General features: G+C 51.5%; 1 protein-coding gene across 3 annotated transcripts in view; it reads right to left on the reverse strand.

Moving 5' to 3' along the window:
- Positions 1–320: 320 nt before the first annotated feature.
- The window catches only part of GSG1L (GSG1 like), a 271,431-nt gene continuing 256,101 nt past the window's right edge, over positions 321–15,650 (reverse strand). Inside the window, exon 6 of one of the 3 annotated variants that reach the window (XM_064362883.1) lies at positions 321–951. In XM_064362883.1, the coding sequence (XP_064218953.1) occupies positions 854–951 (98 nt within the window). In that variant the 3' untranslated portion in view covers positions 321–853. The remainder of the gene's footprint in view (positions 952–15,650) is intronic. The other 2 variants (XM_064362882.1, XM_021672327.2) reach the window with 2 other exon arrangements.

Below are 15,650 nucleotides of genomic sequence, written 5' to 3' on the forward strand. Positions count from 1 at the left end.
GTGCTAGGTGCAGGGTAAAGGCTCCTCAGGGTCAGGGTGGTGTGATGTTGCTGAGCTCTGAAGACAAATGTGGCTCCTTCACCCTCCCTGCTTAGGGCTTGAGTTTGGGGGCCCATTTCTTGCTCACCCCACATCTGTTGCTTGCCTGGACCTTGCCTTACCCACTCTCTGGAATCCAAGGCAGCCCTGCAGCCTGTGTCCAGCCTGGGCTCTGCACTCCCTCCCTCCCACCCTGCCGCGTCTGGCCCTGGCCTCTGCACAGTCTCTGCTGTCACCTTCAACCACCTTGAGGAGTAACGGGGTGGGGCAATGACGGGGCAGCCACAGCCCGGAGAGCAACTGGCCTCCACACACCGCGAGAACATAAGTTCAACAAGCATTTATTGAGCCCCTGCCGTGTGCCTGCTGTTTGACACCCCTGCTGTGCCTGCACCACTGCCCCCCATTCAGGTGGCCACTTTCTGCCCCCACAGGGCTCTGCCCCTCTGGGCACCTCCTTAGGGTCCTGGCTGGCTTGTGGGTGCCAGCCATTCAGTGGCCAATGGCTGTGTCTCTCCTGGCATCACAGCTGTTGCCCAGCAGGGCTCCTCATGTGATGATGGCAAGAGTCCGGGGCTGCTTCCCCAAAGTCACTCTGTGCAGCCCTGTCCACTCCCTCGGGCCTGCCCTGGCCCCATTTCCAAGGCCCTGGGACCCAGGCAGCGATGGGCAGGACAGGCCTGGCATCTCCCACGCAGGCTGACTGAGTTTGTGGCACACAGGCCAGGGTTCCAGGGGCACCAGTCTGGTGGTCTTGCAGCAGGGGCTGGTGCCAGCAATGGCCTGAGGTCCGGAGGCCAGGTCGAGGTCTTGGTCACACCCAGTGCCCCAAGACCCAGCACTGTCGGTTCAGCTCTGGTGCCTCCTGTGTGGAGCTCCGGGGCCAGGAATCTGCCATGTGTGGCTGGTGTCCTGCCAGGAGACAAGGCAGTCAGTGCTGAAAGCCACCTTCCTCCACCCACACCCTGTCTACCCACCACCCCCATCCACATATCCATCACCCACCCCCATTTACTATGCCTTCTGCCCATCATCCCATCTGTCTACAAACCCACGCCCCAACACCGCCAGCTCTCCACCCATCCCTCCCCTGTCAGCCACCCAGTCACCCACCAGTTCACCAACACACCTGTGACCTAGTCATGCATCTGCCAATATTTGCTGCCATCCACTTATCAAGCCACCAATGTATCCACGACTCTGCTTACACCCTCTCCAACCCACAGCCCAGAACACGCTCATGCGCCTCACACCTGCCAACAGGTGTGCCACTGCCCCCAACCATCCTCCTACCACCCAATTACATACCCTTCCATGTACACCTCCGCTTACACCCAAAACATCCCCATCTCCACCCCATGCCCACTGACAGCCACCATGGCACCCCCGCAGGCACGTTCACCCACCCCACATAAAGCCATGCCCCACTCCTGCCATCCACTCACCCATTTTCCCTCCACCCTTCCCTGCCACCGCCCACCCCTCAGCAAATCCACCCACTTATGCAGCCATCATCCCCTACCCTCCTGTCATCCTGCAGCCATCTCCCCATCTTGCCATCTGCCCCCAAGCAGGCCTCCCTGAGCACCCCATTGGCCTTATGTGTGTTCAGGAGCTGTTGTGGAGGGATATTAGGAGGGGAACCAGAGCAGATGTCTCCCAGGTCCCCGAATCCTTGCTGGACCCCAGCAATAGTGTGCGTGGACATGGTGTGCCCAAAGCTGACTCTGAGAAACTCCCTGTGTGCCAAGGCAGACGGCACCTGCCACTGTGTACTGCGCTTAGTGACCCGGACAAGGGGAAGGGCTGGAAGGGCTGGAAAGGCTCTTTGCCTCCGCTGTTCTCACTCCTTTGTGTTCTTGGCAATTCTTGGAAGATCACTCCCTTATCATCCCTCAAGTGTCTCTTCAAAGTCTTTCTAGTGCACCAGAAGAACCATTCCCATCTCATTCTGCGGCCTGCCTGAAATGTCCTTGTATCTCCTGTCGAATCAGATTTTTAGGACTCAGTTTGAGTTTCGTCTGTCCAGGAAGCCACCTCTTACATCCTCCCCCTGGCACTCAGGGATCTCCCTCATCCCAGCGCACCCATCCTCAGCGCACACTCTGCCAGTGTCAGCCCCGTTAGACCCCAAGCCAGGAGAGCAATGACTGAGCCCAGAATGTATGCACCCTTGCAGACCAGCAGAGGTGGAGCTGGAAGGAGGGAGACAAGGGAGAGGACTGGTGTGGTGGAGTGGGGCTGGGAGTGAAGGGGAGAAGGAAGAAAACGAACAGTTCCTGAGCATGCGCAGCTCCAGAGGTAGGTTCTGCCCATTTTACAGAGGAGGGAGCCGAGGCTCGGTGAGGATTAGCAGATGCTTTAGAAGTCACAGCTGTAATGGAGCTGGATTGAATTACTTTCCTCCTGATTCCAAATTTCGGCATTTAAAAAAACACGTTCCCTATCATTTCATTTTCCTACTCTGAGTCTCAGACATACTTACTTGTCACACATTAAGGTCAGACAGGCTCTTCACAGAAAGCCCATCGAGGTGGGAATTCCTAGTCAAGCCGAGCTCCTACTTGCATGCCCCTAAGGACGGAGAGCTCATTGCTCTTTCTCCATCCTCAAAGCAGCTTTCACTGTCTTGAGATTCTTCTAGTGACAAGGCTTCAGGATAAGAGTCAAAGAGGAAGAGGGTTGTATCCACAGTTGGGATGGGGGGTAATTTTTTCTGCTTTCACTGTTTTTCTTTCTGCTTTTAATATTCTTTAATGTTAGTATTTTGCAAGTTTTACCGTATTTTTTGAGGGGTGGGAAATATTTTGCAAACATTTTAGAATCGTTTGGCTTCAGAAAAACATATTTGTTTTGGCCTCAGTCACGGAAACCAGCGCATCCGTTGGAAGTGTTTACTGCCAAGATAGAGGTGTTTGGGATTGTTTTTTAAACCTAGAAGCAAATATTTGGTGCACGGAAAGTTACGGTTGTTTTTCTAAATAAGCATTTAGATGTGATTTTAGCTGCTTGTACAGTGGCCAAAAAGCAGAGACATGGAGAGTTCATCAGAGCAGAGAGAAAGTGATCACGTATTTTTTTAAGGAAAAGGAAAGGCCACAATCCCTGTCCTTCCCCAAGTTAAAAATCAAGTTCTCTGTCCCCAGGATCCAGAGGGCAAGACGCTGAGGACTGGGGCCCTCCTCCCTTTCTCTAGCAACCCAGGAGGCATTTGGGGCCCAGAGCCATTTACGGTGTGTGTATGTGTAAAGAGGGGAACACCCCCGCAGCCCACCAGGTTCCCCCACCCACTTCCCTTCTCTCCCAGGGCTTATGCTGTAGACTGGGAATCTCAACTCAAAACGTCTTGTGGGCCCAAGCAGACAATATAAATGGGTGAGGTGAGTCAGAGCCAATTGTTACCACGGAGAATGTGGGCTCAGATCTTCCTAATTTTTTTTTTTTTTGAGATGGGGTCTCACTCTGTCACCCAAGGTGGAGCGAAGTGGCACCATCATGGCTCACTGCAGCCTCGAACTCCTAGGCTTAGACAATCCTCTCACCTCAGCCTTCTGAGTAGCTGTGACTGCAGGGGCACATCACCATCCCTGGCTAATTATTATCATTTTTTTTTTTTTGTAGAGCTGGGTTCTGGCTATATTGCACAGCCTGGTCTTGAACTCCTGGTCTCAAGTGATCTTCCCACCTCAGCCTCCCAAAGCCCTGGAATTGCAGGTGTGAGTCACCACGCCCAGCTGGATCTTCAAAACTTTCAAAGAAACTGAAAATCTGGATGTCAAAATAAAACCTCTTGGCTTTTAAATGATGACAGTTAAGGTTTTAAATGTAGTGTCAACAACTGTGGTCCAACTAGCATCTCTCAGGCTGCACTTGGTCCACGAGAGGCTGTTCCCAGCCTGTGTTTCATTCCATGATTCTGTTCTGTGGCTTTGCATAAGCTGATCTCTTGGGCAGGAGCTCCCTTCCCTGCTCTCCTCTGGCTGTTGACTCCCTTAGTTTTTCAAATGCTGCCTGTTCTGGGAAGCATCCCATGTCCCTGTGGAATGCTTCCTAGAACAGGCAGCATTTGAAAAATGGAGGCTTTGCTCCTTCTCCTGTGCCTTTCAGCAGGCTGCATAACTCTCTCCCTGAACTGGCCACTTTGTTTTGTAATAGCCAGGTCAGCGTGGGTATTCCCAACAAACCTGGGAATGGGAGACATCTTTATGAGCAGGGCCAGGGCCCACTTCATCTTGGAGCCTTGAGACCCCAGTCCCTGGCCCAGCACAGAGCAAGTCCTGAATGAACTCTTTGTTTTTTCTTTTTAAACAAATGAAGGAACTATGGAGGAGGAGGGAGGGATTCACTTGGGATGCACCTGCTCTACCTGCTCTGCAATTCTGTACAGTATGAAAAGGCTGTTTGCTCAAACTCTCCTCTCCTGGGTGAAGGCTCAGGTGATGGCAGGGGGCTGGGGAGACTGTACTTCAGTCTAACAGCCAAAGGCTCAAACCCAGCTTCCACCACTTCCAAATTGTGTGGATTTTTTAAAGCTGTGTGGCTTCTGACAAGCAGCTTCACCTCTCTGAGCCTGCAAATGGATGAAAGCTACAAAGGAGTCTGCAGGCCCCGCAGGAGTCCTGCAGAGAAGCCCTTCACTGTTCGAGCTCAGACATGGATGGATATGGAAAGAGCACAGTTCTGGAAGCACTAGAAGCAGATGCGGTTTGAGAGCCTCTCTTCACAATGGGGAAACCAAGGCCCATGGGTGGGAAGAGATGTGTCCAAAGCCCCACTCAGGGGGCGGCAGCAGGTCTGTGGTTTCCATTTTCTGGGAACCTCCCAAGGTTAGCAGAGTATTTGACCACAGAGGTTCCCAAAAGGTGTGATTTATCTTCCTTTTTAAATCTGGGTATAAAAACACAAACGTATTTAACATTAGATCTCCTCCAGCCCTATCTCCCCGACCCCTCTCTAAGCCACCAAGATCTGGGGATCAGATGTAACTTCTGAATTGAATTAAAACACATCTACTCTTCCAAAATGGACTCACTGAGTTGGAAGATCCCTTCAAGACCAGGAATGTCAATGTCACACAAATGTACAGATGGGGAAACTGAGGCACTTAGAGGGAAACCGACTTGCTCAAGGTCTCTCTGCAGCTGGCAGAGTGAGGGTACCAGGCGGCAGGTATTGGTGCTCCTGATCCCCCGTAGCCCAGCCTGGCACGGATGAGCTGGGTCCCTTTACAGGGAAATTCCTGCTGGCCAATCACTCAGCCGCTGTCCGAGGTGCTGAAAGCCTCTCTCTAGGACTCACAGGTCCGCCCAGAGGCAACTCTCTGAATGCCTAATCTTGACCTCTGCCCTCCAGAAAGAAATGAGCTTTGAGAAGTGGTAGAAAATGAATCAGGGCTGGCGCTCAGATATCAGGCTTTGGAGACCTGTCAGCTAGTGACACTCTCATCGCTCTTGTTGCCCAGAATGTCACTGCCTCAGCAGGCACCCTGACTGACTCTCTGGATCCACCCTGCTCTGCAAATCTCTACCATAAGAGGGCTTCAGAGGTGCCACTGCATTTGGGAGTATCTGTTTACTGGTTTACTCCTCATCTTGCCATTGAGGTGTGTGTCACAGGAGGACAAACGCCAGCTCTGCTTTTCCTCACGGCTGCATCCCAGCACCAGCACGGTCCCAGGCACAGTGTTGAGAGCACCTTTCTGTGGAATGAGTGGACAGTGGAGGGCTCAGGAGGAATGGCAGGCTTGAGTGGGATGAACCCATATGGAGGGAAGTTTGTGTCTTTTGGTCTACCTCGGGGCAGGTGGTCTTAGGAGACTGAATGGAGGCCATCTATCTCTTCACTGGGTCGTCTTCAGGGATCCATGTTTCTGAGCCATAACATTCTCTTTGTCTCTTTCTCACTGTTGGAATCAGACTGAGTGCACTGTACCTGCCAATTCTCCCCAGGGTCCCTGATTCCTCTGTCCGTTATTAGACATGTGTTGGGCATGTATTGTGTGTCAGCCTCCACACTGGCTGCTGGGTTTACAGATGTGAGATGCAGCCCTGCTCCCCAGATGCTCACAGGCACACATACGAAGAGATGACAAGGCCAGACATGCCACCCATTCCTGCTGTGTGCCAGGAACCATTCGAGGTGCTTCATGTCCATCGGCTCATTTAACCCTCAAAATATGAGTTAGGTGCCATTACTATCCCCATTTTACAGATGGGGATAAGGTCCAGATAAATTAAGTCATTTTTTTTCAAGGTCTCACTGTTGGGACTTGAATCCAACCAGCTTCACTCCAAAGACTGGGCTCTCATCAACAGATGATTGGATTTAAAATGTGGTATATATGCCCCCACAGAGTACTATGCAGCCATTAAAAAAGAATGAAATCCGCTGGGCACGGTAGCTCATGCCTGTAATCCCAGCACTTTGGGAAGTTAATGTGGGTGGATCACCTGAGGTCAGGATTTCGAGACCAGCCTGGCCAACTTGGTGAAACCCTGTCTCTACCAAAAATTCAAAAATTAGTTGGGCATGGTGGCAGGCACCTATAATTCCAGCTACTTGGGAGGCTGAGGCAGCAGAATCGCTTGAACTCGGGAGGCGGAGGTTGTAGTGAACTGAGATTTTACCATTGCACTCCAGCCTTGGCGACAAGAGCAAAACTCCATCTCAAAAAGAAAAAAAAGAATGAAATCGTGTCTCTCACAGCAACATGGATAGAGCTGGAGGTCAGCTCTTAAGTGAAATAACTCAGAAACAGAAAATCAAGTATCACATGTTCTCATTTATAAGTAGGAGCTAAACAACAAGCACAAACGGACATACAGAGGGAAATAACAGACACTGGGGTTCCACAGGGGGAGGATGGGAGTGGGGCAAGGGCTGAAAAACTGCCTACAGGGTACAATGTTCACTATTCAGGTGACAGATTCACCAGAATCCCAACCTCAGCAACATGCGATACATCTGTGTAACAAACCTGCACCTGTACCCTCTGAATCTATAACAATTTAAAAAATATAAAAACACAAAGATTGAGCTCATCACCATTATAAAAATTTGGCTCACAGACACAACCACCAGGAGAGTGAAAGGCAGAGAGGAGCGTGCCCTCCTCTGCCAGGAGCTGGGGAGGGGGCTGGGGGCCGTTCCCAGACAGTTGAGCTAGACTTTGAAAGCACTTGCAAAAGCTCCCAATTCCACTGGTAGGGTTGGTTTTCTGCCCAGCGGAGGAAGTGGGCAGAGCATTTCATGCAGAAAGAACAGGGTGTGAAATAGGTCCTTGGCAGGTGGATGCGGTTCTTCAGGAGGTGTGAAAAACCAAGCAAAGTTGTGGTTTCAGGGAGGCAAGTGGACAGGAATGGTCATGAAAGCAGAGCACATGGGGATGAAGGGGTAAGGCACAGAGCATCACAGCTGCAGAAGTTGCTGGGTGCCAGGTGTAGAAGGCCCAGCAGGGACCCCTGCACTCCAGGGATTTCTGCCTTATCATGACACTTCTCTTCTACAGATTCCTTGTCTGCCCCAAACTGAGGAATTGGGCTCGTGAGGGCAAACTATTTTGACACCTGCCCCAAGTGTTTCTTAGGGTCAGACACAGTTGTGGTACCACTGCCTTGGACAGAAGTGGGCATAAAGTAAAAGAATCATGTCATAGCTTTAGCTTGGAGTCAGACAGGCTTGTGACCCCAAGGTCGCAAGCCTGTCCCCAAAGGACAAGTGACTTTGCTTCTCAGAACCCAAGTATTTTCCCTTGTATAACAGAAATAGTACTCACAGCACATACCTCCTGAGGACTAAGTAAGTCCTTAGCTTGTAAGAGCTAAATCATGCACCAGAAATGTACTGGTGACCTACTGTGTGCTAGGCACTGGGAATGTCACAGTGAAAGCAGGAACAAGGTTCCTGTGCTTGTGACATTTCCATTTCACTGGAGAGAGGCTGGAAATAAACAAGGGAGCAGGCCAGATGTGGTGGTTCATGCCTGTAATCCCAGCACTTTGAGAGGCTGAAGAGGGAGGATTGCTGGAGGCCAAGGAGTTCGAGACCAGCCTGGGCAACATAGCAATACCCCATCTCTACCAAAAAACAAATTAGCTGGGCATGGCAGCTCACACCTATAATCCCATCACTTTGGGAGTCCAAGGCAGGAGGATTACTTGAGGCCAGGAGTTCGAGACCAGCCTGAGCAACATAGCAAGGCCCCATCTCTACAAAAAAATTGGAAAAATTAAAAAAAAATTACCCAGGTATGGTGCCATGTGCCTGTAGTCCCAGCTACTCAGGAGGCTGAGGTGGGAGTATCCCTTGAGCCCAGGATGTCAAGGTTGCAGTGAACTATAATCGCACCACTGCACTCCAGCCTGGGTGACAGAGCACAACCTTATCTCTAAAAAAGAAAAAGAAAAAGAAAAAGAAAAACAAGTGAGCAAGGAAGGGCTCAGAGAGAGACGAGTAATGGAAAGAAAAATGATGATGCAGGAGGGGAAGGCGAGAGAAGGCCTCCGTGGAACTTGTGAAGCGGGCGGGCACTGAGCCAGATACCCACTAGAGCTGCTCTCATAGGAGGTTTTAGAGCTAGGAGGGGCTGGGGAAGACACAATCAAGTTCATGTCTTCGGAGGATGGATTGGAAAGGAATTGGCCCTAGAAGCAGCAATTTCCATCTAGAAGTTGCTGAATAGCCCAAGCAGGCGACAAAATGCAGACTGGCTTCTGGCAGTAGCTTCAAAAGGACAGGTATTGGCTAAGGGTTGAGAGCGACTCCGAGTTTGGTCTGTGGACCGGCGGCATCAGCATCGTGGAGAACTTAGAGCTGTGGAACCCTGGGTGTCCGCCAGGCCTCCTGAATCGGATGCTCTGAGGGTGGGGGCCCTGCAGTCCATCCTTCAACCGGCCCTCTGTGTGGTTCTGATGCTCCTGTTGACTTGGATCTCTCGACCCCCAGTGTTGGGGTCTCAGATGTCTCCAAGCTGCGTGCCCATCTGTGCTCCCAGCAAATTGGCATTGATATTTATTTCAGAAATATTGTCTGTTTCCATTTTAATAAAGGAAGCAACTCGAGCGGGACTCTATTGGATTTGATTTTGATCTAATAAAAATGCCAAGTTGCTCTGGGCCCAGAAAAAGTCTTTCTTGAAATTCCCTCTGCTATTTTGAGGGCAGCAGCAGTGGCAGAGACCCATCTAGATGGAGCTCCCAGAAGTCACCTCCGTGCCTGGCGTGAGACAGCCTTTCGTGGAGCCCAGACTTACAGACACACCTGGCAAAATCAAAGCCTTGTCTCGGCCATTGGACTTGACAGCTGCAATCAACTGCAAACCTCAATCGCCCCGAAAGGAAGATGCAGACACCTGGGCCATATGGCAATATCGTCTCCATCAAATGTCACGTCTGATGTGCTCCTGAGCTGGCTGGTGGCACCACAAAGCCCCAAAGGCAGGTTTTAAAAGTAACTTCCTCAGGAAAAAAAATATATAACTGAATCCATGTCACAAGTAGCCCCCCCACCAAAAAATAGCAATTTTGGGGGCAGTTAGGATAACCAAACATTTATGTAACTGTTAATATACAAGTGGCTTCTCAGGTGGGAGGTGGTGGGAGAAACGTGGAGGTTGAGAGCCAACCGTTAGCACCTACTATGTGCCACACACTATTTTAGACTCTTGGGATGTAGACATGAACGAAACAGACAAGGCACCTGTTCTCATGGCACTTGGCGGAGAGAGGCAGCAAAATGAAAACCAAGCACGTGAATATAAAAGATCATTTCGGAGAGGGACAAGTGCTATGAAGAAAAGAGAACCTGGTGATAGCAGGATGACTGGGGAAGCTGGTGCAGATCAGGGAGGGCTTCTCAGAGGAAGTGGCTTTTCAGCTGACTTCAAGATGAGATGAAGTCAGCCATGCCATGATTTAGAGGGAGAGCATTCAGGCAGAGAAAACAAGTGCAAAGGTCCTATGAAGGGAATGAGTTTTGCATGTTCAAGAAAGAGGAAGGTCAGGTTGGCTGGGGGAACACGGGAGATGGGGAAGAGGGAGGAGATGAGGTCGGGGGCCTGGGGGGTGGGGGGCCTGAGAAGGAGTAGCCTCACTCCCAGGGTAAGGAGCAAGATCTAAACACCAAGCTGAGTTTTACTGCCGAGTGGACCAGAGATCCCAGCAAAGCTGATTTGCCTTAGAGCGCCGTAGTTTCTCTATCTCCATAAGAAGGCGAAGAATCCCTGTTTCTCAGGGCTGGATCAGCCATCAAATGAGATGGCAGCGAAGTGCTTAGCACAGACCCGCACACAGTAAGTGTTTAATAATGCGGGCTCCCTGACATCCCTCCTCCCCCGTTCCTCCTGCCGGCAAGTCAGCCCATCGCAGGATCTGAGCAGCTGCTCCCTGCAGAAATATTGCAAAACTCGTCCAGGCATTTCCAAAATATTTTCTTGGCTGAAAACCCACTAGCAGCTAAGAGGCCGAATTCTGAGATGGCATCATTTCCACACTCATTTGATCGGCTGTTTCTCTAGATCATGAGCTCTATGAGGACTGAGACCCTGTCTGGCGGCGCCCCGCATCCTCAGTACCCTGCCCCACCAATGGAGCTGCTGACTGACGTCACCTAGCGGTCCAGGGTGTGGGCAATGAAGTCAGACTGGCTGGGTTCAAATCCCAGCTTTGCTACTTTCTAGCTGTGTGATACTGAGCAAGCCACAGTCTTAACCTCCCCGGGCCTCAGTTTCCCTGTCTGTAAAGTGGGTCTGTAGTTAGAGTTAAATGACTGAATAAGTGTAAAGTCCTATGAACATGCACAAAGGTGACATATTGTGATTAGGTTCTGGGGGGACTGAGTTCTTCTTGCTGGCTGTTTGCATAAGCAAATGCAGGCATCATTATTATTACCATGGAGGTCCTGCCGAGGGGGATCACCCTGGCTAAGTCCCCCTTCCCGCCTTCCCTTTCCTGCACCCCATCTCATCCTGAGTGGGATGAGGCCCCACGCCCTGCTGTCTCAGACCCTGTATTGACCCCATTCAAGCTCTGGCCACACAGTGCACTAATGTCTTGGGTTCGTCTCCCCAGCAAGACTTGGAAATCACTAGGGCCTACTAATACGCCTTATTCGTCTCCAGGCTCCCAAGAGCCAGCAAGTTCTCTTTAGTCACGATTTGCGGAATAAATAAAGCAGCCTGCTTCAGGATCCCTGAAGTCACGGGATCTCTCATGCATGCCAGCATCCAGCCCACATTCCCCCGACCCCTCCCTCAGCTCTAACCACAGAGGGGGTCTCTTCCTTTCACGCTGTTTGACATGGGAGTCCCCAGCACCCCCAGGGAATGACGGTCATCCCTGCCCATGCTCAGCCGCCTGATAAGAGGCACACCTAGTGCAGGGGTTGTGGGATCTCAGGCTCTTTTCTTCCCTGAGAAGCCAGGATTTGGAAAGTCTCTGGGGACAGCTGACAGTTTTCCACAGCTCCTTCCCCACCGGCCTCTGTGGCTCCCTGGGACCCCTAGGAGGTTAGGACCTTTTCGTGCTACTGTCTCTCCCCACCCTATGCATTCTCCCCAGACGATGTGCGCAGTCCCTGCGCTGCAACCATTTCATACTGTACCGTTGCCTTTTGTCGGCTTGTTTTCAAGAGACAGTCTCGCTCTGTCACCCGGGCTGGAGTGCAGTGGTGCAATCATAGCTCACTACAGCCTCAGACTCCTGGGCTTAAGCAGTCCTCCCACTTCAGCTTCCAGATTAGCTGAGAATACGGGCTTGCACCACCATGCGCAGTAATTTTAACTTTTGTTTTGAGATGGGGTTTTGTTATGTTGCCCAGGCTGGTCTCAAACTCCTGGCCTCAAGTGATCCTCTCACCTTGTCCCTGCCTCCTCACCAAAGAGCTGGAATTAAGACATGCACCACTGCATCTGCCCGTCTCTCTGCCACCCTTTTAAGTTCCCCTTCATTGATCTGGCGGCCTCCTAGAGGCCCTCACCAGCCCTTCAGACTCCACACAGACAAAGCAACTTTGCCCTTCGCAAACCGACCCCACCCCATGTCCTTCCATCGGTCAGGGAGGACCCCGTGCCCCTGCCTGCTGGGGCAAAAATTCTGCACATATCCTAGGTCCCTCCCTTCCCCGGTCCTCACTTGTATCAGCCACTTATCTGATGCTATCCCCCAGTTGGAGGTGCACGCTGCTGACCTCCAACTGTGCAAGGAGGGCCTTCTTCATCCAGCCCCAAGCCCCTCTGCCCATCCCCCGAGCCATGACTGCCAGGAAACTCATGCACCCGAGCCTCCCCTCAGCAGTCCTTGAACAATGGCCCAGGAGAGTCGCCTTCCTATCTGGGAGGAAGACTCCGATGCGTATGCTCTGCACTGACGCCCCTAGTCCCCAGTGGGCTCGACACTGTGCCTTTGACTGGTTGCCTTTTCTCCCTTCTTAGTCTCTCTTCCTCACTCCTAGTTGGGTTTTCTTCGATCACCAAAATAAAGCACTTGCTGTTATATCCACATCTCAAGGGACTTCCAGGGAAACCCAAACCAAGACACTGTGGAAATTCTACCAGCAGAGGGTCCTTGCTCTATCCACTTTTATCCCCAACACCACAGTCAGGCCACCACCATCATGTCTCCCAAGAATGACTGCAGCAGCAAACGTTCTGTGCATATTGTAGGTTTCAAGATGGTCTCCTGGCCTTGAGTTTGGCTCCTCTCTGATCCTTTTCCCACACATACAGAGAAATAGAGGAAGAGGTAGTTAAGAGAGACAGAGATGACAGAGAGAGATGATAAAGACATAGGTAGATGATAGAGAGATAGGTGATAGACGGATAGATACAGATATAGAGCAGATGATGGATAGACAGAATAGATAGATGATAGACAGATGTTTGATAGATAAATGACAGATGACAGGTAGATAGAATGGATAGATGGTGGATAGGATCGATAGGATCTATAGAAAGATGACAGGTGGATAGATAAATAGATGATAGGACTGATTAATGATGATAAATGACAGATGGATAGATTAGACAGATAGATGATAGGATTTATAGATGATAGATGATTGATAGATGGATAGATGATTGATAGATGAATATAGATGGTTGATGGATGGATAGATGATAGATGGATGAATAGATTAGATAGATAGATAGATAGATAGATAGATAGATAGATAGATAGATAGACAGACAGACAGACAAGGAAGAAATAGGGAGGGACACAGAGAGAGAGAGATAACGAGGACATGTCTTCTCCCTGCTTAAAACGCCTCGGGCTCCCTGCTGCAGAATCAACTTCTTCACTGCATAGTAAACTCCGTCCTTGTCCTGTCTCCTGCCACCCTCAGCCCCTCCAGCCCTCCAGGCCTCCCAATGCCCTTCCTGCCTCAGCCGCCCTGGTCTCCTGGCTATTCCACAAGCACTGTCTGGCCCCTTCTGGCTCCGGGACACACAGGTCCTTCTGCCTGCAAAGCTCTTCATCTGGCTGACTCCTCACCCTTTAGGGCCCCGCTCCCTGGCTTCTCAGAGTGTTGACTCTGAAGGAGTGCCCCTGCCCTGTTTCCTCCCCATCACCACATGTTCCTCCCTTGTTTTTGAGCTCCCTTACTGAACGATTCTCTCTCTCAGACCAGAGGCTGTGGTCTTGCCTGACTCCCTGCTGTCTCTCCAGCACCCACAGGGCTGATATGCAGCAGATGCTCAATAAACACTCACCAAGGAATGAAAGATGAAATTGTCCAGACTGTTGACTTATCGAATGGGTCTGATGATTCTTTCACAAGGTCATGCTGCTTGAGGGGGCACTATGTACCAGGGCAGGAGGGTGGCTGTGGGAGCTGAGATTGAAGGTGGGGGGAGGGATGTGGGAACTGGGATTGAGGGTCGGAGAGGGCTTTGGAGACTGGGATTAGGGGTAGAGAGCTGCAGGGACTGGAATTGGAGGTGGGAGGGAGGGCTGTGGGGACTGGGATTGCGGGTTGGAGGAGGGCTAGGGGGACTTGGATTGGGATGGGGGAGGGCTGTGGGTGCTGGGATTGGGGTAGAGGAGGGCTGTGGGTGCTGGGATTAGAGTGGGGTAAGGCTGTGGGTATTGGGATTGGAGTGGGGGAGGGCTGTGGGGACAGGATTGGGGTGGGGTGAGGGCTGCAGGGGCTGGGATTGGGGTGGGGGAGGGCTGTGGGGACAGGACTGGGGGTGGGGGAGGGCTGCGGGGGCTGGGATTGGGGTGGGTGGAGGGCTGTGGGGCTGAGATTGGGGGCCGGGTGGAGGGCTTTTGCCATTTCCTCTGACCCTGAGAACTCTCCTTCTTAATTCCAGGGCTTGCTTCTAGGTCCATAGTGCCTTGACTCTTCCAGTGGCAGGGACCTCCACCTAGGCCCCCAGAGGCCCTTAAGAGAAACCCCAAGGCCTCTTTCCATCCAGGGTCTCCTGCCCATTCTGCAGGGATCCTGGGAAGGCTCACTCTCAAATATGGGAGCTGAGGGCATTCTGGAATGCTCCAGGATTCTCAGCCTCTATCCCCGCTGTGTGCTTTCCGAGGCCCTCTCTGATGAGTTCTTCATTCTGTTATCCCTGCAGCAGGAGTTCTCCAAACATTTCCATCCCTTGTTCCTCTCAGGCCAAAATTGGGCTCTCTTCCCTCCTCTGTCTCCTCACCACTAGCAGAGCCGTTTCTCATTCAGTTACTAGAATCACAGGATTTGGAATCAGACAAACCTGTGTTTCAATCTCTGCCTTCTTAGTTTGGATTCCCCAGCAGCAGACCCACAGATGATAATTTGAGTGCCGGTGATGTATTTAGGGGGTACAGGGAAATTGGACAGAGAGGAAAAGTGGGACAGGGATGGTGGGGAGAGCTACTAAATCTCATGATCATTGACTCCTTATTCTGCAGAGAAACTGCAGAGCACGTGCCTCAGGGGGATCCCACTCCGGGGTGAGGGAGTTGGGGTATGTACACACCAACTTCCCTGGCACTTCCAGCCTGCCTCCAGGCACAGAGATGCAGATACAGATAGAAGCCCCTGGAGCTTCCTAAAGGTCTGAGAGAGGTGGCCAGGGCACTGACGATATCTACTGTGACTCCTCTGCCAGTGACTAGCTAAGCTGTGTGACCTTGGGCTAGTAACTCCACCTCTCTGAGCCTTAATTTCCTCATCTGCAAAATCTAGGCAACAATCCCAGCTGTAGGGACTGAGGGTAAGCAAGGATATGAGATCAGGCATGAAAAGCCCTTAGTACATAGAGGAGTGGGGTGGGGAACATGCTGTGGGCATTCAACAGGCTCAGCCGAGATCTGACCATTTCAACTTTAATCTTACCTTGGTCCTTCTCTGCATTGCTTTCTGATCCTGACATTTGTTTTCTGAGCAGTACCCCAGATTCTGCCTCACGGTGTGGCCCGCAGCGAAGTGTTTGAAGTGAATGCATCTAAGCTGCCAAGAGTGTCCACAGCTCAAAGCACTCCTGTCCACGGTCGCCCTCCCTGCCTCAGCTCCTTCTAGCCAGGACTGTCCTCCCTCAGGCCAGTGGCTAACCCGGGACTGGCCTTGCGCTGGGGTTTCCCTGCCCGCCTGGCACCGCAGTCTCTTCCTTCCTTTCTTAGCATCCCACCCAGACT

This window comes from Aotus nancymaae, unplaced genomic scaffold (assembly GCF_030222135.1).
Source record: "Aotus nancymaae isolate 86718 unplaced genomic scaffold, 86718_ANA_hifiasm-v0.15.2.pri h1tg000049l, whole genome shotgun sequence".
NCBI lineage: Eukaryota > Metazoa > Chordata > Mammalia > Primates > Aotidae > Aotus > Aotus nancymaae.